At 36.0% G+C, this 22,457-nt stretch overlaps 2 protein-coding genes across 2 annotated transcripts; both read right to left on the bottom strand.

Moving 5' to 3' along the window:
- Positions 1-4,711: 4,711 nt before the first annotated feature.
- Positions 4,712-5,708, bottom strand: LOC147517309 (uncharacterized). The gene is made up of 5 exons (XM_086594668.1): positions 5,611-5,708; positions 5,420-5,538; positions 5,239-5,323; positions 5,022-5,157; positions 4,712-4,946 (listed from the first exon to the last, which is right to left on the bottom strand). Exons 2-5 carry the CDS (start codon positions 5,460-5,462, stop codon positions 4,788-4,790), a joined length of 423 nt encoding a protein of 140 aa, XP_086450794.1. The 5' UTR covers positions 5,463-5,538; positions 5,611-5,708; the 3' UTR covers positions 4,712-4,787.
- Positions 5,709-16,053: 10,345 nt separating this feature from the next.
- LOC147517308 (uncharacterized) lies at positions 16,054-21,452 on the bottom strand. The gene is made up of 9 exons (XM_086593555.1): positions 21,308-21,452; positions 21,106-21,233; positions 20,624-20,695; positions 19,903-20,558; positions 19,299-19,498; positions 18,697-19,178; positions 18,398-18,573; positions 18,173-18,287; positions 16,054-16,836 (listed from the first exon to the last, which is right to left on the bottom strand). Exons 1-9 carry the CDS (start codon positions 21,450-21,452, stop codon positions 16,054-16,056), a joined length of 2,757 nt encoding a protein of 918 aa, XP_086449681.1.
- Positions 21,453-22,457: the final 1,005 nt, after the last annotated feature.

The raw sequence follows: 22,457 nt of genomic DNA, 5'->3' as shown, positions 1-22,457 counted from the left end.
AGACACTGAGAGGGTGGGCAACTTAGCTTATGATAGTAGTCGAGTACTTCCGTAGACCTCTCGGATCATTAGGGGATTAGGTTCGTTCATTGATTAGTTCCTACTTTTAAGCATGAAATGGGAGTGATGATGACCAATTTCAGTTTTATGTGACTAAACATTAAAACACCAGCCTCAATTTTGTCAGAGACTTTGAACCTAAGCTAACGGCTTGTTTGCTTAGGTAGCTAGGAAAATAGAAAAAGAGAAAAACACTCACACCCTAACCAATTCAGCCTAGTCATACACTCTTAGCATATCATAAAAATACTTCTAGTTCCAATCGAACGTATTTAAGCAATCTACACGCTAATATGGCCACTCAAACTTGAAATCGATCTCACTCTTTGCTAGCCTCTCATTCCTTTTTCTCTAGCATTTATGTTGATATGTTGATACCAAGAGTATCAAATAAAGGTGGGGATGACTTTAACTTGAAATTTCAGTTAAGCCATCGGTGACACCTGACAGTAAGCTTTGGGCATCTAAAAAGATGACGATTCTTATGTTCTCTTTTGTTCGCTGAGTCTAAAACCGTTTCTTCTTCAATATTGTGGGCGGTTCAACATAGTATAGTTTTGTCCGTGAAGAGAAATCCATTATCCATGACTTTGTTTGACATTTTTTCAAAGGAATAACAAATAAAAGTTTGACAAATATAGTTAAAAACTTTTTGGTATTTTTTTCAGCTAACCCCACCTTTGTATAGTCTTAGTCCCTCGAGTGCTCTTCTTCCTTTTCATATGAGAAATCTAAGGATTCCACAATGTTTAGCGTGAATTTAATATTGAAATATGATTTAACCAAAAAATCTTTAAAAAGATTGACGATGAGAGAAAAACAGTTTTAATTGCCAAACTCACGCTGGAGATCAAGGAAGAAGATAGCGTAAGATGTGCTAGCTAATGATAGTGTTAGCGAGAGATAGAAATCAATTATTCAGTTTTTCATCCTTGGTTTTTTTTTGTTGGGGTTTAGAGAAAGCGTATGAAACATCTTTTTAACCGTGGGTTTTTATTGGGACTTGGGGTTTAACTTATATATATATCCTAAATTTTCGTGAGTAAAAAACTGACGTGGACACACCCGAGAGCTTCGAAGGGGACTGCTACTTGCTAAGACAAATCCCCATCATCCCTTCTATGGTTCACGAAGTTCTATCTGTAAGAAATACTTTTGAAATCATTAAGGAGCATAATAACCGAACCTTTGACATGGCTCCTCGACAATCTAGCCCTTTTATAAATTATATAAGGGAGACTCATAATGTTTAAAAACTAATAGGGTACATGGCTTCTATTTCATATTAATCACAACTTCACAATATATATAATTGATTCATCAATCAGTCACCCTCATTGTCAATGACACTAATTGAATACACGGGGTGTATTCTCCACATATAAAACGATGGGTTCTCCACAAATAAAAGGCTAACATGCTACTAAGGCTACATAATTGAAACAAAATGAAGTAATAATTTAAGTTATACCAAACGTGAACTGGAAATGGAATTAGATGAGTCACACAACCTATGTGCTACAAATAATGGAATACAAAATACTATATCTTGGCTATCATATAACTATCTTCCTATCATACACCAAACATGGACCATTGTAAAAGCAAATACTAACAACAAATCAAACCAAATCGACTTTAGACCCTAAAGCAGAAAAAAAAAAAGATTGCGTATAGATGGTAATCAACAAAATAAACAAATAGAAGGATCCTTGCAGTCGTGAATTTGATCCTACAACCTTGCCCATGAACTAACTTTATATTGTTGTTTCAATAGGAAAAAAAAATTGCTAGCATCAAAACGTGTAAAATTATTTTTACCAAAACAAACAAAAATACAATGGATCGTTAGAAGAATAAATGAATTATTGGTTGGAGACATTCATTATTAGTAGAGTCCCACTCATACCGATGATTCAAACTAAAAAATAGAGAATAAACCCCTTAGTTAATAGCACTTGATCAAATACAACATCACTAATAAAAACCAATCAAAACATTTTAGAAAAATTAATAAATAATAACAAAAAGTCTACTATCATCCTATAGTTAAAACTGGATTCCTTAGTATAAGAAAGGCAAGGAATGTATGCACTCATGTTCAAATGTGAGTAGTTGGGCTGTAAATAATATATATATACAAATGTTTACGTACTAAGAGAAACTATATAGGCCTATCAATAAATGTAGGGTAAAAATTAAAAAATAGTACCTCCCATGCTTCTCCCCTACGGCGCACTTTGTGGGGCTTGATTCTGCCATAGTTTCCAAGCTCAACCACGGACCACCTATTTTTGGCTCGTTCCCTTCCTTCGGCAACCTCCACGATCGAGTTCGGCTTGGCTTGGCATCAAAATACTCGCCCACCATCTCGGTCTTTTTTGTCTTTTTCTTCTCCCCGGCTTTCGATGGTCTTCTTCATCTTTCCACATGGCTTCTTGCCTTCTAAGTTCAGCTAATCTTTGCTTTGCTCGCTTGCATCCTTTGTTCCTCGATAGCCTCTACCCGAAAGTATCTTCAGGTTTTAACTTGTTTGAGAAGACGATTCTACTAATCCTATTAACAGATCTAGTCCCAGTTTCAGAATCAACAACAACTTGTTTATCGGAATTCGATTCCTTCCGTGGAACGATTCGATTGAACGATCACGAACCAGGACTCCTAGAGTAGGTAATCGTGAGGTCTACCATAATCTGTTCTCAGAACACCGGAATGCTATCTTGATGAGCAAGAAACCTTCGACCATGGTTGCCCCATACTAATAAGGCTGCGGCCTTGATGGGGTCGGTAACCGTTACGCTCTTGGTCGCCTTGGTCGCCGAAGAAAGCCGCAAGAATTTGGTGGGAACGGATAAAGCCTTTAGGGAGGAAACATCGCGGGGAGAATTTATGCTTTTCCTAGTATTCTTGTTTGAAGCTACGGTATGCATTTAAACATTCCACTCCTACTTCAAGCATTGGAAGGTAGAGTTTGAGCAGTCCTCAAGAAGCGGCGAGAGGGGAACGAACTCTAATTGGCTATAGTCGGTGAAGCCGGGATAAAGCAAGTAATGAGTATAGTCAATGAAACGCCTGAAATGGGGAGCAATAGGGATCGCCCTTACTCTCTCGGGATGTGGGGACGGTTGAATGACTGAATTCAGAAAAATAGCTTCATCGGGGCTCAAATGAGGGTTGCCACTTGAATAAGCTAGGTAGTGCTTGGGCTGGCCCCATCCCTAAAATGCTACATCTATCGCCGAGTCCTAAAACAACAGATTTCTCTAAGGAGAAATGGGCAATAGAGAGCTCAAAAGAGGTACTCTATGAGATCATTCTTCTGAAGGTATTTCTATACCTTGAAAGCCGTGAATCTTGGGGAAACATTTATATATAATAGGTTTTTCCTAAAACACGGGCTTGAGTAAGCGTCAAGTCTTGGCACATTAGTTACATAAGCCTCCGCGACAAAGACATAGCGAAGTCGAGGAGCCGCACTACACCGCCTAACCCTTCGCTCGAGGGGACCGTAGATCGGAAAGCACCTTCTAAACCACTTTCGGCGTATGAAGGGGGGCCTATGTATTTGCATGACCCTGCAGATTTGACCCTATCTACACCCCCGAGCCAATCCCCTAGCGGTCCTGCCACCACGCCGCAGAACGGGAGTTCGTGTGGAACCTTTTCTTTCTGGCGTAACAGCTGTGGAACGTAACACAATATTACGACCGCGTAGCTTATGGGGATATGGTACAGGGAACTCGCCCAAAAAAAAATATGACACCCGAAGGGCCCGACACGCGCAATCCTATCCTATCTGAGTTTACCCATCATTGCACTTCGGACAGCCGTCCGTAGCATCATAAGGAGCACCTCTCTTTTGAGGTACCAAAATGGTCAGCTGTTAATGAATCCTTAATGCAACACAAAGTAACAACAGAAACTTTATTGGAACCTTTTCCAGAAAATCATGTTAAGAATTTCCCATGACACAACTTGTGTACACAAACTTGGACAAATAAATTATCATAAAGATTTCAAATTGAACTCAGAAATTTCAGATTGAATTAATGAATTAAAGTAAATTAATCCAAAGACACTACTAAATACCTCAAATAGTTTAAAACCTAAACATCATTAATGTATCTCAAAGTACAGATGTTGTTGATGAAATATGAATAAATCCTAATAGAATTCCTAGTAATCTTCCATCCTAAGGAGATATTTTTCATCCTTTGATCTCTTTGTTGTATTCATTTTCCTCTGTTTATGAATCTTTACGGGGTTTTTTTGATGGACGATTTTCTTCAACAGAGTCTTCATCGCCTTCTAATATATCCGTAACGAATTGAATGAAGGGAACTTTTCTTTTTATACTATACTCATTCAGCTTTTAACTTTGAAAATATACTCCTTCCCCAAGATTCTTTTCAAGCTTTTCTTTAATTTCTTGAAGAGTTTTTCCCTTTTTGACAAAATAAATGTAGGTACGGTTCAATTACTTAACTTTGTATCATTCTATAAAATAATTTTTCAGATTTAGTCATGTACTTGCCTCGGAAGTCACTCCATTATTTTTGGATAGGAAACTTCGACTATTTTCTGCTTTTTACCAAAGACGACAAAAGCCGCTTTGATCTCCCCTCTCATCTTGTAATGATAGTTTAAGTAGGTACCTGTTGATGTTTTAAAGTTGGAATTAGTAATGAATTATAAAACCGAAGATGTAGTATTTATTAGTGATTCCTTTACCTGTCTTGTGGAGTCTTGTATGTTGTTTCACAATTAGTGCAAAAAGGTTCCGATCCTTTGTCAACATGCTTATAAGTGCAGTTCTCGCATGATTTGTAGCTCCACTGGTTTCCAAATATCTTCACAAACTTTGCCCTACAAGTGAATTGCTTTCCCTGCAAAAAATATGTTTATTAGTTTAGTTTTTATTAATTTCATCACGGTATTATTTAGACATTTACTTGGTATACCTGATTGTGTGTTTCTTTTCCTAGTGAAATTAGCTCCGAAATTGAGACTCTGTCTTGATTCATTAGTTCCTTCATTGAAGTAGGCTCGTCTGTCACTGCTTGTTCAATTTGAACTCTTGTATTTCTAATTTGATATCTACGAAAAACAAATTAGGGATAAGTCATATTTGTTAATGCTTTTGTGAGGAATAGTAATGCTTTTGTTAACGAATATCACCTGTTTCTCATCTGGTCGACGTGGCCAAAATGTTCCAAATTCAAGTACAACTTTGTCGCAGATGTTAAACAAAGTTTGTATTCCTCTGTAAAATATGAAAATTCAAAACATTAGATTTGTACTTACTTCCATTATATATGTTTAACAGTCTATATAACTGATGATTAAGAATTGTACTTACTTCCAATCATTTTCAGGTATAATGATGTGATGATGAGCATCATATCTTCTTCTTGATTGCTGATATTTGCCAGTCTATCGGAGTTGTCACCCCATAAGGCTATAGTAAGCTCACTTCCCCTGATTACGTATTTACATAGTTAGCTGTGTAAGAAATTAAGTTAAAAACTAATTTATGTAGATTTTGTTTACCTTTCGTTTTGTATTGTGATTTCCCTAAATCCTTGAGGTTTCTTTGGCCCGACTCTGATAAGTTTTCCTATGAAATCTGATTTGTAGACATTGTTAGAAATTAGTTATAATAAACAATATGGTATGTATAAAGAACTCACCTTTGGTATGAAAAACTCTGAGATATCCTTTGTTTTCATAAGATCTTCAAATTCTACGAACGAAAAATTATATCTGTTGAATGTCGTCCCAATTTCTTTCGAAGGAGATACTATAGTATCTTTTGTGAAAGAAATAGTGTACTTAGATCTTACTGGACGATATCTTCCGGTTGTTTCTTTGACTTCAAATTTATCAATTACAAATATGTCTCCTTCTATCAGTTTCTTTTCAAACATGTGTTGGATTCCTGGTGAAATCTTTGCATGAATTTGATTCGACTGCACAATGTAATATAAGTGGATTAAAATTCAAAAATTATTTTGATATAAAAGAAGTAATTTTTTGAGTCTGTTCTACCTTTTCGTCAAGTAGCAAAGATGTGTAGACCATATGATTGTGTCTTGTCCTCAGTAGATTAACAGACTTCCCACATTCTCGCTTATGCTTTCGAACCTTCCAACTGTCCGATTTGTCGTTTTACCTCATCGAAAAATTGAATTTTCCAAATCATAATGTTACATTCTACGATATATCCGGCTATTAGAATTACAATTGTTATCACAATTATGATGAATATACAACCGTTTTGCTATGTATGCATGGATGGATGTATTATTTATCTTTGAGTTCATGGATTAAAATAACAACAGTTTACTAATACTATTAAAAAATCTAATAAGATTGAAAAAGAATCGAAAAAATTGAATTTTCCAGTCATAATGTTCTATTACAGTATATCCAGCTATTAGAATTACAATTGTTATCCCAATTATGATGAATATACAACCGTTTTGCTATGTATGCATGGACAAATGTATTATTTATCTTTGAGTTCATGGATTAAAATAACAACCGTTTACTAATACTATTAAAAAATCTAATAAGATTGAAAAAGAATCGAAAAAATTGAATTTTCCAGTCATAATGTTCTGTTACAGTATATCTAGCTATTAGAATTACAATTGTTATCACAATTATGATGAATATACAACCATTTTGCTATGTATGCATGGATAGATGTATTATTTATGCTGAGTTCATGGATTAAAATAACAACAGTTTACTAATACTATTAAAAAATCTAATAAGATTGAAAAAGAAATTATTGTCATGTGTACCTTTTCTCTGTAGTAGCTCTATAGTTTTCTCTAAATTATATTAATCGGTTGTGTTGTATTTATAAGTTCCGAAGGTGTTGTTCTAGTTTTAGAAGTGTACCTGCTTTGGAGTTGTACCGTATGTATAAGTTTAATTAGGCAATACTTATCAAAATTTGAAACCTGCGTAGGTAGAAGTTGAATTAAGGAATACTTCTCTAAATTAGAATCGGATAAGTATAAAAAATAGAATTAATTTTAGTATGGTAAATGGCGGACCAATCCAAGTTTGGCCCGTATTTAGTGCAAATCTAAGTGAGTTAACAACAATTTAAACTTGTACGTAGATTTGCTAGAAACGCTCAAACTCTAGGTGCTCTTCGTGTTTTTAAACTTCGGGACACTTGGCCTCCTCTTTTTGGGATGCCATTACCATTTCGGCTTGATGCATTGTCCTCCTGCATCTATTGATGCTCGAACTTGAAGGTTAGACATTTGTATATGGTTCCACCTTGGTGTCTTTAGGATCCGCCCTTCAAGAGAATTATTTTTTAGATTAAGAACTTGAAGGTTAGACATTTGGTAGAGGAACTCTGCTATTCTCCATTATATTGTTGTTATGGAGATCAAGGTGCTCGAAATAGTTTGATAAATTTTTGAGATTCTTAGGAATGGAGCTGAAAAAAGTCATTTTTGACCTAATGCAAGTATCTTTTGTTCCTAATGCAAAGATAAAACTTTTCGGAACCTCATCCGAGACAATCTGTTGGAAGAGAGACGTCTCCATAAGCAAGTAAAGCATCCGGACCAAAGCTTGGGAATGTGTTACCATAAAATTTGTTTTGGGCTTCAAGAGAAACAATAGTAGTTGATAAATTTTTGAGATCGTCTTAGGAATGGTACCTAAAAAAAGTATTATAGATTAAATTGATAACTCGTCATTCCAGTGTCCCATTGTAAATCCAACCATAAGGAAGATAAAACTTTAGGTGTGGATTCTGTCCTGAGACCTCTCGCAGAGAATCTGCTAACAATGGGTGCTCTCCCATGGAAGGAATGAACTCTTGCTTCGTCTATTGATGCTCGACCCTTGTATATGGTTCCACCTTGGCGTCTTTGTGATTCGGGCTTCAAGAGAATTATTTTTAAGATTAAGAACTTGAAGGCTAGACATTTGGTAGAGGATCTCTAGCTATTCTCCGATTATATTGTTGTTATGGAGATCGAGGTGCCCGAGCTCTAGATTAAATTGATAACTCGTCATTCTAGTGATCCATTGTAAATCCAACCATAAGGAAGATAAAACTTTAGGTGTGGATTCTGTCCCGAGACCTCTCGACATTTTCGTGAACCAATCCAAAAAATCTCAAGCCATTACGCCGTAAAAAAACATGCTAACAATGGGTGCTCTCCCATGGAAGGAATCAACTCTTCCTTAGAAACCGATGTTATTGATGCTCGCCTTAGGAATGGTCCCTTTGTTTGATAACATAAGTATTGTATGGTTCTACCTTTGCGGAGAAATAATTTCTTGACAAAGCAAATTTTGTGATTCGGGCTTCAAGAGAATTATTTTTAAGATTAAGAACTTGAAGGCTAAATAACCTCCGATGAGAAAACGAAAAATCAGAAGGACAAAGAAAGATAGAACTAAATACATGCATAACAATAGTAAATAGGAAAATTTATAGAAGTGTCTCAAGCCTCACCCCCAAAATTCAGCATCTATTCTATGTGGGTGTTATCCATGAAAAAGATTGGTCGGCTTTCAAGGGTCCCTTTTCGTGATTTCCACCAATGAAAAATCTTCTCCGGCTCAAAACAGTGCTCATGAACTTGAAGAGGTAAGTTTCCAATACTTTCGAGTATTGGTATCATCCATTCATGCATGGTAGTAACCTCTCCAACTTGCTAAGCTCGGTTGCCTCCTCTCCAACCTCGCTCTTGAGAAACGAAAAAAATGGAAAGGCATTGGAGTAGAATCCTTCTTTGTGGCCACCCTTGGGTCCCTTTTCCCATGAAAAACTACCCTTTGCAACCAATGTTCTTTCTTTTCTTGTTTGTCGGATATGCTCGTAGCATTGGTTTTCACACTTTAACTTTCTTGAATGTATCGTCCCTAGCATCCCCCCCTTCCTTGGATCCAAGGTTTAAAGTCCCTTTAAACAATCGTAAATAAAGTCAAAACAGAAAATACCGCTGACTGTAATTGGCCGAGTTCATGAGCATGAATACAGAAAATATCCACAACCACGTCTCTGAGAATGGGGTTTTTCTCGATGCTCGAATCTAATATGTTTACTCCTCCTACCATTAATGAAGGTTGTACATCAGAAAAAAAAAAAAAAAGCTAGAGATAGGAGCCTATGCCTTCCAAATTATTTTTTATCTGTATTTGACGCAACTGTACTACGTTAAGGTAGTGAGTCTGATTAGCAATCTTCTCCGCCTGTTTGTGAGTGCTCATACTGGTTGCCTGGAGTTCCAAATGAGTGTGAGTTAGATCGTTTTCAAGCTTACTATAAACATAAATAGATATGTTTAGTGTGTGGCAGGGTTTTGCCGAACTTGAATATGGGATGCTGCGTTACATAGGAGCTATTGATGACACAACTCTAGTTGTCACTTCTGCTAAGGATTCTGACTTGTAAGTTGTAATCCTTTCATGTATAGCTATTTTATTTTATCAAATAAAATAACATAAGGCAATCAATTATGTTGGAAACCTTTTGGTACTCGTAACACTGCAAGTATAAGGTTACTCATTACTATAAACTTTCACTTCTTGAGCCACTTAGTTAATCAATAATATGAAAGACACATCACATTAACTTTCTCAACTTGTATTATTGTTTCTTTTGCTTAACTGCTGGTATAGGTTCTTGATCGATGAGAGACCGCTTTTCTTTACAAATGCACTCGACCCACCAATGATTTATCAAGACTGTGCCAAAGTTACCCAAGGAGACAATTTTTTTTTTTTAACAATTGAGTGTTGTTTCCGGGGGTGGCAAGGTTCCCACTTGGGAAGCACAATTTCGCGCCTTCCCCAACAACATAGGCACCAGCTAAGTAATCTTGAACTCTGAAAAGAACCACTTCCCATTCAATACATAACTTAGCCCAATTGAAGAGTGGTATTTAATAGGCAAATTCCAAAATGGGATTCTTCACATCGGAAAAAATCGATTTGATTTTCTATTACTTGACTCGAAGGATAAGGCCACTGCAAGAAATTAGATAGATCCATAGTGGACTTCTCTTTCTTAACAAAAATCTCAGTTTCAATTTTCAAAAATAAAAACTAATATGTATAGCAATGTGATGAAGCAAACTGAAGACACCTTTTCCCATCTTCTCACTAACATCTTAATCAATCGGGTTATTTTGTTAGCGATGATGGTCACCGTTCATGTTTCCTAATTATCTATCTTAGATGATTTTCGTTCTTATTGATTTGTTTTCCCTTTCAGTTGTTTTCTCCTTTCAATTCACTCTTCTTAATTAATTAGCTTGTTCTTTGATTCAAGATTGCCTACATGGTTAAAGTGAAGGATTGTTGTATTGGGACTTCTTGTATTAAGCAATCGGCTTCCAAGCACAAAGGTTGATAGTGGGACATCATTCACATTGCTTCCAGATGAAGCCTATAAGAAAGTTTCTTTGGAGGTATTTCTTGCCTTTTTAAACTATGTTTTTGGCTCCTTTTCACCAGCCCAAACACTTTTCTTTCTTTATGTTAGTTTGACAGAGGAGTAAATGCCAAAAGGTCCAAATTTATGAAGGATCCCCATGGGAATCTTGCTATGAGGCCATGTAAGTTGCAACACTTGGTAAAGGGTACTTTATGAGCTTTCTCCCATGTGATTCTTGCTTATTTGTGTTCTTTGCTTATGTAACATCTCTGAGGAGTTGCGCAAGATTCCCTCTGTGACATTAATGTTTGCACTCAACAATACCTTTGTCGTTAAGTAATCCAATTTTCCTTATATATGGCGTCGGTATATTCTTTGTTTCTTGATCCGAGTTTTCATCTCTTAACTTGTTAATTGTCTGCAAAGTGTGTGCTAGAGCTTATTCTCTATTGCATTAAATCCTGGATAGGGTTTAAGAAAACTTCATGAGCTTAAGCCTCAAGGTGCTTGAGCCTTTTATGATTTTCTTGCCTTGAGGCTCAAGTCTTATATCTTTTTCCATTTTCTAATTTTATGTATCTCTTTTGATTACCTCATAACTTCTTTAAAGAGTAATGACTACAAACTCCCTCATTAGGCTATGTGTTGAAAATCAAAACACCTCGAGTCTATTAGAAATCACAACCTTCCATCATCCAACCACATTTTTCCTCATTTACTTGTTATAAATTTTATTACAATTGGTATTACTACTATTATTGCTATTACTGTTATTATTACTATTTATAATTAGAAAATTATGATAATAATAATAATTATTAAGCCTCAAGCCTCCTCCGAGACTCACTTCAAGCCGTCAAGAAGTACACTTCTCAGTACATGAAGTAATAGAGGGGTGTCCTTTATTTTAGCTCTTGATTTGGGAAACCCCTCATTCGTGCCCTTTGAGATAATGTTTTCTCCTAATATTGTTTTGCATGAACTCGTTATCTTTTCGGTCCTTTTATTGTCATCCAAATGTTTGAGAAAAAAAGAGAGCACCCTAACTCAGCTTCAAATTTCAAGATGAAATGTTTGGATTAGTTGAGATCGTAGATGTTTGATGTGCTCTTTATTTGTTGAAAACTTGAATAACTAAAACTTGTTTTCAAATTATATAATCCTCTTTGAGGAACACATATTTCTTTAACTCTTGTTGTGCAAGGAGGTTCTTATGTGAACTCCAAAGAAAGTAGTCAAACCTAAATGGTTGGATTTGTTGGCCAGGAGTCACCGGATTTTGTCTAGCTATATAGTCCATCGAAGGAGACTTTGGAATCATCGGCCGTAAGTTGAGATACTTTTGCAGAATTTTAATGTTTTATCCCCCTCCCTCCCTCCTCCTTTGGTTTTATTACTTCATAGTGAATTGCTTATGCAGAGAACTTTATGACTGGCTACCGATTTGTTGTGTATGATCGGGAAAATCTAAAACTGCATTGGTCACGCTCAAATTGTGAGTACACAAATTACTCACATTTATCTTGTATAACAATTTAACCGTTTTAAGCTAGCTGTTTGTAACTTGAATTTCATCTTGGCATATTAATGTGTAATACTACCATAGTTAAGGATTTCAGAATTGTTGGAATTTCGTTTGGAATTCTCAAATATTCTGAAAAATCCGACCAAAATTTGAAATTATTATGTTCCACTTGCCAAAATTAGTTTATGTTCCAATGCCTTGTTTCCATGGTTATGTACCTTATACAGGTCAAGATCTCAATGACAGCAAGGGAAAAAGCCCATCACCCGTGCGAAAAATCCACCGCCAACAAATGAACATCAACATACCCCACATGGACAAGTGGGCTCTAGCTCCAAATTTTCTTTGGGAGAACGCGCCGCCATCCCTCCCTGCATCCCCATCCCCACCCATTATGATCACCCATTGCCGTTGTATGATGAGAATGTTGCTATTGCCGCTCTCATCCATTTATTTTATATTATCTAATTGGACTGATGTTGCATCAATATATATATATATATATATATATATATATATATATATGTAAATGGAATGTTTCTACCAAGCTTTCTTGTTGTCCATGTTTCTCTCTGAGGTCATTGGATTGATTGAGGTTGTTAAGGAGGACTACAGAGATCGGTTTTCGTTCCACCAGTGGCTATCTAGGGGCGAGTTTTTGAATCAGCGTGCATATCTCCATCAAGAGTTTATTTATTTATATTTATTTAAGATAATATTTCCCATGGGAAACCACTCTCGCTTTCAAAAATTTGAGAGTTTAGATAGGAATGCTCAAGATACCATGAATGCTAAATCACGGATTAGGAATTGTATGTAAAGTGTGATAATCTATACTCTAGACACTACAAAAATACAACGTGAGTTTAGGTCATCAACACTCGTGGTCAAAATACTATCACGCTCAAGATACTCGGTATCGGTTTTTATCATACTTACTTACTTAATTAGTGACACTGTGATACCCTCGGCATTGATTTGCTACGCTCAATTGGCAAGCTATCTTCAGTATGTGTATCTTAGACACAAACGAGTCACACACACACACACACACACACACACACACACACACACACACTGCAGGTGCATGTACAAACTCATAATTGGGAGCATCGTTAACTTTCTCATCAAGGCGTCATGTTCTAGGCATGTGGCACCACTAATCTGTATATAAATCCCATAGTGGTTTACCTTTTATCGGGACCCTTGGTTTGGTCCTTCCACTAATATGTATAGCAATGTGATGACAAAATTGGTTCTTATGACTATGTTTAACTTAAGATCTTTCCCCTCTCTCTTCCTTCACCATCAATATATTTGAAATACCACATTGTATTATGCAACTTCTTCTCTTTTCCTAACTTTTAGGATGTTTTGACACCAAAGCACCATATTTTTTGAAAACTATGTCAATCCATAGTACCGGATGTATTGGGGAGACCATGAAATTAGTTGTTTGAGATCTGCTTTTGACATCCTCTCTATCGACCCGCAGTTGCATAGTTACGACTAAGTAGATAAGTGAAGCAACTGAAGACACCTTTTCCCATCTTCTCACTAACATCTTAATCAATCAGTTCTTGTTAAGTTAATGACGATGGGACTATTCTCGGCGATAAGTACCTGAAATCATCCAAGATGTCAAGAGTGGTAGTACGATGGAACTAACTCGCTCATCCGGTTGAGATTGGTGAGGAAAGAACTTACTAAGAAGGTATCAACTTCTTTTGATACCATCAACACTCTGCAGTGCATGTACAAACTCGAATTGGGAGCATGGTTAACTTTCTCACTCAAGTCATGTTCTAGGCATGTGGCACCACTAATCAGATATAAATCCCAAAGTGGTTTACCTTTTATCAGGATCCATCTTTTTTGAGACCTCTTATATGGACACTTAAGTTTCGTTTTTTTTTTCCTTATCGTCGTCATTGTTGTCATCAAAAGTGTTATTTATATTATTGTTGCATATGTTGTTTTATTACACTTTGGTTTCCCAACACTTTTTATATTATATTCGTGGATCAGTATTTAAAAACAGGATAGCGGTTTTGGTCGTATGCATCCAAGTGAACCTGCAGCTTCAGCCATGGGGCATGGCTTTGTGTGGTATAGGGATTATCAGGGAATCGGCTTGAGACGTCACTTCCCGGTTGAGCGGAAATGAGCTCTTGGACTTCAGGTTAATTTTTATGTTATATTTCTTATCCTTGCATGAAAAATATATCGTTTCTTGGATCTATTTTGTCGATATAACGGAGTAGGTGCGAATTCTGAATTCTTTGCTCGAAAATCTACGCTAACACCGCCCTCCCTACTTAAACCCGTCCCAAGTAATCATGTTGGTCACCTCAATTTATTTGCATGTCACTATATGTCTTTTTATACATACTCTAACAAACTTAAGAGCACCGACAAATCGGGACATAGAAACAAAAAAATTTGGTGTTTGGAAGCATCGAGTGTTTAGAATCATTACCTTCAGGTCCAAAATGGTCTTCTCACTGCATTGTTGAATGAGTACACAATCCTAACATTAATGTACTTAATAAAGTTTGCATGTTAAGAAGAATTCCAAACATTAAAAAGAATAATTAAGAATAGATAAGATTCCATACAATATGATTTAATAGAACCATGAAGAAGACAGAGTAGAAGGAACGTTAAGGTAGCTAACATTATCTCCTACCGTCCGTAGTACTCAGGGGGCTTATAAAAGGGATTAGTAGCAAAGCACTTAGGAGATAATCAATTCACGCTAAAGTAAGGAGGATTTGATCTCTCGGTTTATGGCCATCTTGTCTCTATTTGTTTTCCTATATTCCGTTGAAAGGAGATTTTCCTATTAAACAATGTAAAAAAAAAATAAAATCGAGTGTCTAAAATATAAAAAATATAATAATCATTTGTTTTAAGAAAATACCTTTGAGTGTAATAATATTCAGATTGAATTAAAAACTTCTTTATAGACAATGTTTTGTGTATGTCCTTCGTGCTCGCCCCCCATTCCTTCCTTTGATTAAAAACTTCCCCTCCTCTCGTGAGCTTGTTCTTGAAACTTGCAACATATAACTGGCCATGAGTGAAAACTGGCGTTGGCAAATATATTCCAACTTTTTCGAATGTTTGTCCCTGGCTTTTGTTTATGGTCATAGCGAAACAAACTTTAACAGGGAATTGCTTCCTTCTGAATTCAAATGGCCATTTCGTATCGCTTGGGGACAAAACTATTCTTGGAATAAAGACTGGATCTCCTACTCTGTTGCCTGTAATAATATCCGCATATATCACTTTGGAAGCCAATTTTGTGACGATCATCCTAGTCCCATTGCACAGTCCTCGACTCTGATTAAGGTTTCTCATTAACATGATCGGAACACCAACTTTTAAATCTAGTTTGTGGTTCGGTATGCCGGAAAATTCTAGAGTGTTTAAGAATTCTGTCGGGTATAAAACATCTTGTTCAGCACTTTTATCTTGAATTGGACTTAGTGAGTCTGCACTTAAGTATCTCTTTAGTTCTGTTGGGAGTTCTGAAATTATTGTGGAGTTAATTTCATCAACTGTTTTAGCCTCCTCGGGGCTAGAATGCTTCTTTCTTTAAGATATTGAATATCTGTATATATTTGTTGACCAAATCCGGATATATGCATGACACAAATATCTTCTACTTGGATTATCACTATCCGGAATAAGCGTGTCTTCCGAATTTTGATCCAAGTTGATTCCACCTCGTCACTCATTCTAGAAGTAGGAAGATTTCCGTCTCCAAGGTCTAAAACCCATTTGCTAAACTCTTCAATAGACTTTGTTGTAGCTGATTCTATATTTCCATTCTTCATCAGATGTTCTCGCTTAAGTGAAAGACTTTGCGGTTTTTCCATAATTTTGACTTGTTGATAGAAGCATCAACAACATTAGTTCTTGTGCCTCTTGGAATGACTGGTAATATCTGTCTGAAATCTCCTCCCATTAGGAATGTTTTACCACCAAATTCTTTGCCTTGTGATTTAAAAAGATCCTCCAATTAATGGGTTTATTTGCTTCAAATCCATGTCCGTGAGTCATTGGTGCTTCGTCCCCACACTATTAGATCAGCCCGTCTGATAAGGTTGTGTAATAATGTCCCTTGAGAGATGTCACAATTGGTGTTTTCATCAGTCGGAATAACAATTTTAAACCTAGAGTGAGCAGTCCTTCCACCTGGAAGTAGGAGCGTAGCTATCCCAGAAGACGCAACTGCAAGAACAATCTTTCCTTCAGACCGAAGTTTAGATATAATTGTTTTGTAAAGATATGTTTTGCCAGTTCCTCCGCATCCGTAAACGAAAAAAACACCTCCTGATTGAGATTGAACTGCATCATTAACAGAGTTGAATACCTCATGTTGATTAGCGTTCATTCCGTTGTTAAGAATCTCATATTCTTTTCGCAACTCATTGCAGTCGTAGTTTAATTCTTCAGCAATCAATCTGTTATCTGTTGAGATCCTTGAAGACATATTAAATTTCGGGAAATCAGGAATGTTTGTGAGAGATAATCCTTTTTCAGCCATAATTTGTTCAATCTCACAGAGAGTCTCATTTCTAATCTGTTCTTCAAAGGAGTTGGAGATTCTCATTATTGTTCTTCTTTTTCTATATCGAAACAAAATATCTTCTCCTCCCAGGTGCTTTTGATGTTTCTCCCAAAGTTTTTCAGGATATGTCACCCCACAAAACAAAATCAATGTGACGAACAATTGTCTCAAAGACTTTGGAACTTGCCAATGACTTGCTTCCTCCATAGCGTCATCCCATTCACTGTCGTCCTCAAGTAATCCATGTGCCTTGATATAAAAATGAAAAATTAGAATAAAAATGTAACAATATGAATTGCATTTTAATAGTAAACCATCATAAATGAGCTAAGGTTTTATGATTAATACATACTATTTTTTTTTTTGTTTCAATATCTTTTTCTGATGAAATGTTTTTACATCTAAATGAATTCTCGATAACGTGTAAACTCTCCTCTTATCTTAATTTCAGTAATACATTCAGCAGAGTCCTTGATTTTCAGCATATATTAGAATGTTAGTTTCAGCAGTAGTACATTAATCAAATCTCCAAAGTAACGTGTAAAACAAAAAAAAGTAAGAAGTGTTGTATATATATATATATATATATTATATATATATATATATATATATATATATATATATAATATTGTCTTCTTATTATTATTTTTGGAATAACTGTTTTTTTGCAGATTGGTTTCACGAATCGTGGGAGACATCCCATTAGATTTGGGCATTAGGAGCTTTTATCATGCAAAATATGTCGGACTTGGATGAGAGAACAACTCCTAATTTTATTCCCCATCGTCCCATCCAATCTAATTCACGACTCGGTCGAAAGGAAGATATCAATCATAGCAATCGCATTGCAAGTCGACTTTGGAAAATGGGCCGATTCGAGAGCCGAAAACAAAGATTTTTCGAGTTGCTTGTGCTGCTAGTACTATATAATAGAATTATTGGCTAAAATAGCCCCGCTATGGAACAAAAAGGATTATCCCGATTCCTCTGCCGTTTCGGTCGGTGACTCAACCGGGAGGTTCTCTCTTTTTATTAGCTCGCAAATACGCTTTAGTGATGGAGCTTTGTCTTTGGCATTAGAGAAAAGGTACACAGTTCATTCGAAGTGAGATAGTTAAGAACTGCAGAGGTGATGTCACTGCAGAAGATCTTTGTAGTAGAAAACTTGAGATAGAAATAATGGCAAGGTTGTCCGCCACCAAACGATGAGAAAAGGTACACGCTTTATTCGAAGTGAGATAGTTAAGAACTGCAGAGGTGACGGAAGCAAATGTCTACAATAAACTGCCGAAACATTAGAGTGAGTGCTTCTTGTAAAGAAATAAAAATACTCGTCACCCCGGCTTTCTGTTATGACTTTATTTATATTTGAAATTCCAAAAATGCGCAGGCAAATAGGTTACTGAAAGCCAGTAACAAAATGTTGTGTGCGAGTTGTGTGCTGTTTTTTAAAACATGAACATAGATCGGAGAGGTTTTGAATCGGTTACATATGAATCGAACTTCTAAAAGTATATGCGACAGATTTTAGGCAAGAAAACAATATAAAAAAAAAAGTTAATATGGAATATGTAATAAAATATACCTGACATGCTGCTCTGAAAGTTGGATAAACTTTTCCATTAACAATTTTAATATGTTCATAAGACAAAGGACCTTTGACGATATTCAGCAAGAATAACGCAGATAAAATCTCTCTCCTGAAGTAGGATGTGCGTAGTAGACACGTCCAATTTTCTTCCCATTTTTTCTTGGTTTCCACTTCCTTTCCTTCTTATCCCATACGAATTGAGTAGGAAAATCGACATACGTAAGACCCATAGCTAATTCTGGATACTCAATATTTGCTTTAAACCACTCTGTGAACTTGGTTTTTGATGAAGATTTCCTGTTTACAACATCTCTTGCATCATCTCTCTCACTATAATAAACCAATTGCTCACCTTCAAGATGGAATGATAACCTTTCAACGCCAGGTCTTCTGTACTGAATATCAAATTTCAATAGTCTCCAAACCGCTTGAAAGCGGATAAGAATCGGCAGCCTAAGAAATTTGCAACTTCATCAACGCCCTTTACTATTTGATGAGTACTATCTTTGTCTCAGAACCATGTTTTCAACAATAATTGTAGTAGCCCCCGTCCCCCTTCCCTTGTTAATGTATTTGAAAAGGTATTTGATTGATCTTCCCTTGTTGCAGTGTTCCACATTAATATGAGCTTGGTACTTAACTATCAAATCAACATTATGTGGAACAACCCATCTGTTATCAACTTCTATATTCTTCTTCATTCCCTTTCGATGGTTATTTCGCCTCCTATAAACTGTGAAGTCATTGTCGTCAATGGTTGTTTCTTCACTAAACGGTCTTGGATAGAACTTAGTACACTTTTTCTCATTCATGCAAGGGGAATCTAAGTTTTCTATTCCGCATGGCCCATGTATCATGAATTCTAGCACTGAATCATAAGCAATTTTGTCACCAATTGGGTCTGGTAACTCTGCTGATATGAGCTTGTTGATTAGTGAAGGAGTAGTAGGCTTCGAAGCGTTGTCCAGAAAAAGTAAAATGTGAGTCGCGGTAAACCTCTCTTTTGGAATTCAATAGTGTATAATGCTGCAAAACATTAACAAAACCCGTATTTATTAATATTTTCATAAAATATTATGAATTTTTAAATTAATTAAAAAAAGTATAGTATATAGGTTACCTGCCCAAGCCTTCCCAAATTTCTTGCGCTTTTGTAAATCAGTCATCAGTTCGTGCAATTTCATCTCAAAAACTCTTGCAACAATATCGGGAAAGTCTTCTGGTTTATAACCAGGAGCTATCATGTCAATACATCTCTGGATTTCTGGCCATTTAGGGTTGCATGTAAAAGTAATGAAGAGATCTGGGGAACCTGTGTGCCTGCATATTGCAATGGCATCTTGATAGTTCTGTACCATGTACCGCGGACCACCTGTGAAAGATGAAGGAAGAACTAACCGCTTGCCTATTACCATCAGCCTCGTGGTCACCAAAGAACAACTGCATCTACTAATCCTTGATACAATTCTGCCTTGAATCGTTTGTTGATTATTTCAACCCAATCCATTCTATTTTGTTCAACAAATGTATAAGAATCTACACAAAGTTGTTTGTCTCAATTTTTTCCACCTAACTATTGTCCGGCCTTCATTAAGGTCGAAGTTGTAATCTAAAAGCATAGTATTCTCTCATGCTAATATTTTTTTTTTTCCAACTACTGCATTGTTTCTATATGGAATGTCAAGTCTCAGATCCATCTTCAGATGGGGAACAAAAGTGGATACTTGATTGCCATGAAACTTGGAAGCAATTCGTTGATTCTCTTCAAGCCAAATCCTTTTTGTCTACAATAACATCTCTCAGGTTCGTTAAATTCATCACCATTGCCAACGATTAGACCAGCTATCTCTTTTGATGATGGCAAATTATAAAGTCTTCCATCTTTTTGTCTTCTATTAATCAATTGTATGCTGACGTCGGCCACATGACATTCTTTAAATCTATCCCTTGCCATTCTATAAGTCTTGGTGAGTTCGTTGGTAACATTCAACATATTTATCAATCCTTGAACAATGCTAGAATCTAAAGCATATTTTGGATTCCTCTTAACAATTTTCTTACTAAGAGAGTTCAACCTGTGGGTAACTTCATTTTCAGTATCATGTATGTACAACTGGTGCAAACCTTGGACGTACTCCTTCACCGGAAGCAATGTTCCAATTTTGTGGTGATTTTGCCCTTTTATTTTATAAACAAAGGGTGCCTTTCCATCATTAATTGAGCTCTGAACTTGTCCACCAGTAGATGTGAACGCGAACATTGAGTTGTAAATACTGATGTTTTCCATGTAATTTAACGATTTTGACCCTCCATTGCAATCCAAAAGATTCTTCAAAAATTCTGGAGTATATTTTAGAAGAGGCAATTGAACCTTTTCATTCTGACAACATATTGAGAATTTAGGATTAATAGGTTTTTTGCTCCTATCATTCCTTTCTTCATTACCCGCATAATAGCTCCAAGAATGAGAACATATGGATGTTGGACATCCAAAATCCAAAGGCTCAAAACAACTTCCTGCAAGGCAAAAACTTAATAAAAATTAAAGAATTTAATTATAATAAGAATATAAAACATTGCTGAATTTAATTATAATAAGAATATAAAACATTGCTGTAAGAAAATTACTTTTATGTGAGACATCTATTCCACATGAAATGGAAACTTCAGTTTCATTGTCCACTTCAATGTCGGAATCTAATCCACTCATTTGTGATAGGTAATCATCATCACTTTCATCGTCAATGTAATTATCGTTTCCAATGCTCTTCAAATTCAAAGATCTCTTTTCGTTTAGCTCTATTTATTTTAGCTTCTTCTTCACTTGTTCCGGCATAGATACTGTTTAAAAATAATAATATGTCATTTAATAAAGTATTTGGTGCTATAAGAACAATAAATTGAATACATAAGAAGAAAATATTTACCAAAACGCGTTTCATTCTACTAAGGCGATTAGATTTATAACTTCTCTTACGTGTTTTCCTCCTCTGTTTTCTTTTGGCTGGGGTAGACTTTGTAGTTGTTGTTTTTCTAACTGATACTTGATGCTGACCTGCAATTTAAGAGTAACATTAGTATCATGAATATATAAAGTACTTGTCAGAATCGTTGTAAGTTAAGACATACTTTCTTGTGAAGGAACAATGTCACCGTAAGTTTCTTCCATATTATTAGGCTTGGTCTTCTTTGGAGAAATTTCAATCTCTACTTGAATTTCATCCGAATCTTTCTCTACGTTAATGAGTGCTTTTCTTTTCAACTTAGCACGCATGTTGCGAAACCAAGTAACTATATTTTTTTCAAAACATTACCGTGTTGATTTAGTTCAGCCTTCAAATTGTTAATTATCTCTTTATTTGGACTTCCATTGAATTGATCAAATACTTGATGTAGTTTTTCAAGTTGGATTGTTGTTGGTGTCCATCGCTTTCTCTTGGAATAAATTCTCGCCAACTGAAATCATGTAGAACGTAATATCTTCTGAAGCCCGGAAAGAAAATGAGTAAGTTAAAGTAGAGAATCAAACAAATATGTGAATTTAGTGATATTTCTTGTGCACGCGGTAATAGTGTTACTTACTTATTTTGACTATACCGGTGCTAGCAAGTTACCCTTTCATAGCTAAGATTTCTGGGTTCAAACGTGACACTTCAGGTGGATGTGAAATGCTGTAGTTTTACAGCTATAGAGCATCAATAAGGGTTTGATGCATGCTATTCACCTGATGGTTGGAAAAATATGTCAGTCTGGATGGCCTCCACAGAGTCGGCCCATGTCACTTTTGGATAAATATGCATCTGAGCTATTTGCTACAGAAGTGCATCATGGCATACATTTACTTTTTATCACTAAAGCTAATAACCCTGTTCAATTCAATGCTTATACATGGTTCTTGAACCATTTCTTTGTGAAGGTTAAAGCTGAAGATGTAATACCCAGGATTGAAAGCCTTTTGGAGGAGTTGCGGATGGCAAGAAATGAAGTTTCGGCTCTACAATTGATATAGCCATGACATTATATAAATTAGATGGCTTACACACTATCCTATCTGATCATGGATTTGGTTTCAGATCTTACATACTGTCGCGACCTCGACCCAGATATAGCCATGACATTCAAAATGTTGATAGAGAGGTAAAAAGGATGCTAAAGAATTACTTGAAAAGAATGAAACAAAGAAAATGGAAAGGGATCAATCATCCTCATTGTCGGGGGTAAAACGAAGAAACCAAAATCAACATATATTACTCAAGTTTCAACTAAGCCATAATTTCAA

Source organism: Coptis chinensis, chromosome 2 (genome assembly GCF_015680905.1).
Source record: "Coptis chinensis isolate HL-2020 chromosome 2, ASM1568090v1, whole genome shotgun sequence".
NCBI classification, from domain to species: domain Eukaryota; kingdom Viridiplantae; phylum Streptophyta; class Magnoliopsida; order Ranunculales; family Ranunculaceae; genus Coptis; species Coptis chinensis.
Note: the sequence above shows the minus strand (reverse complement) of the source record. Positions and strands in the feature narration are given on the sequence as shown.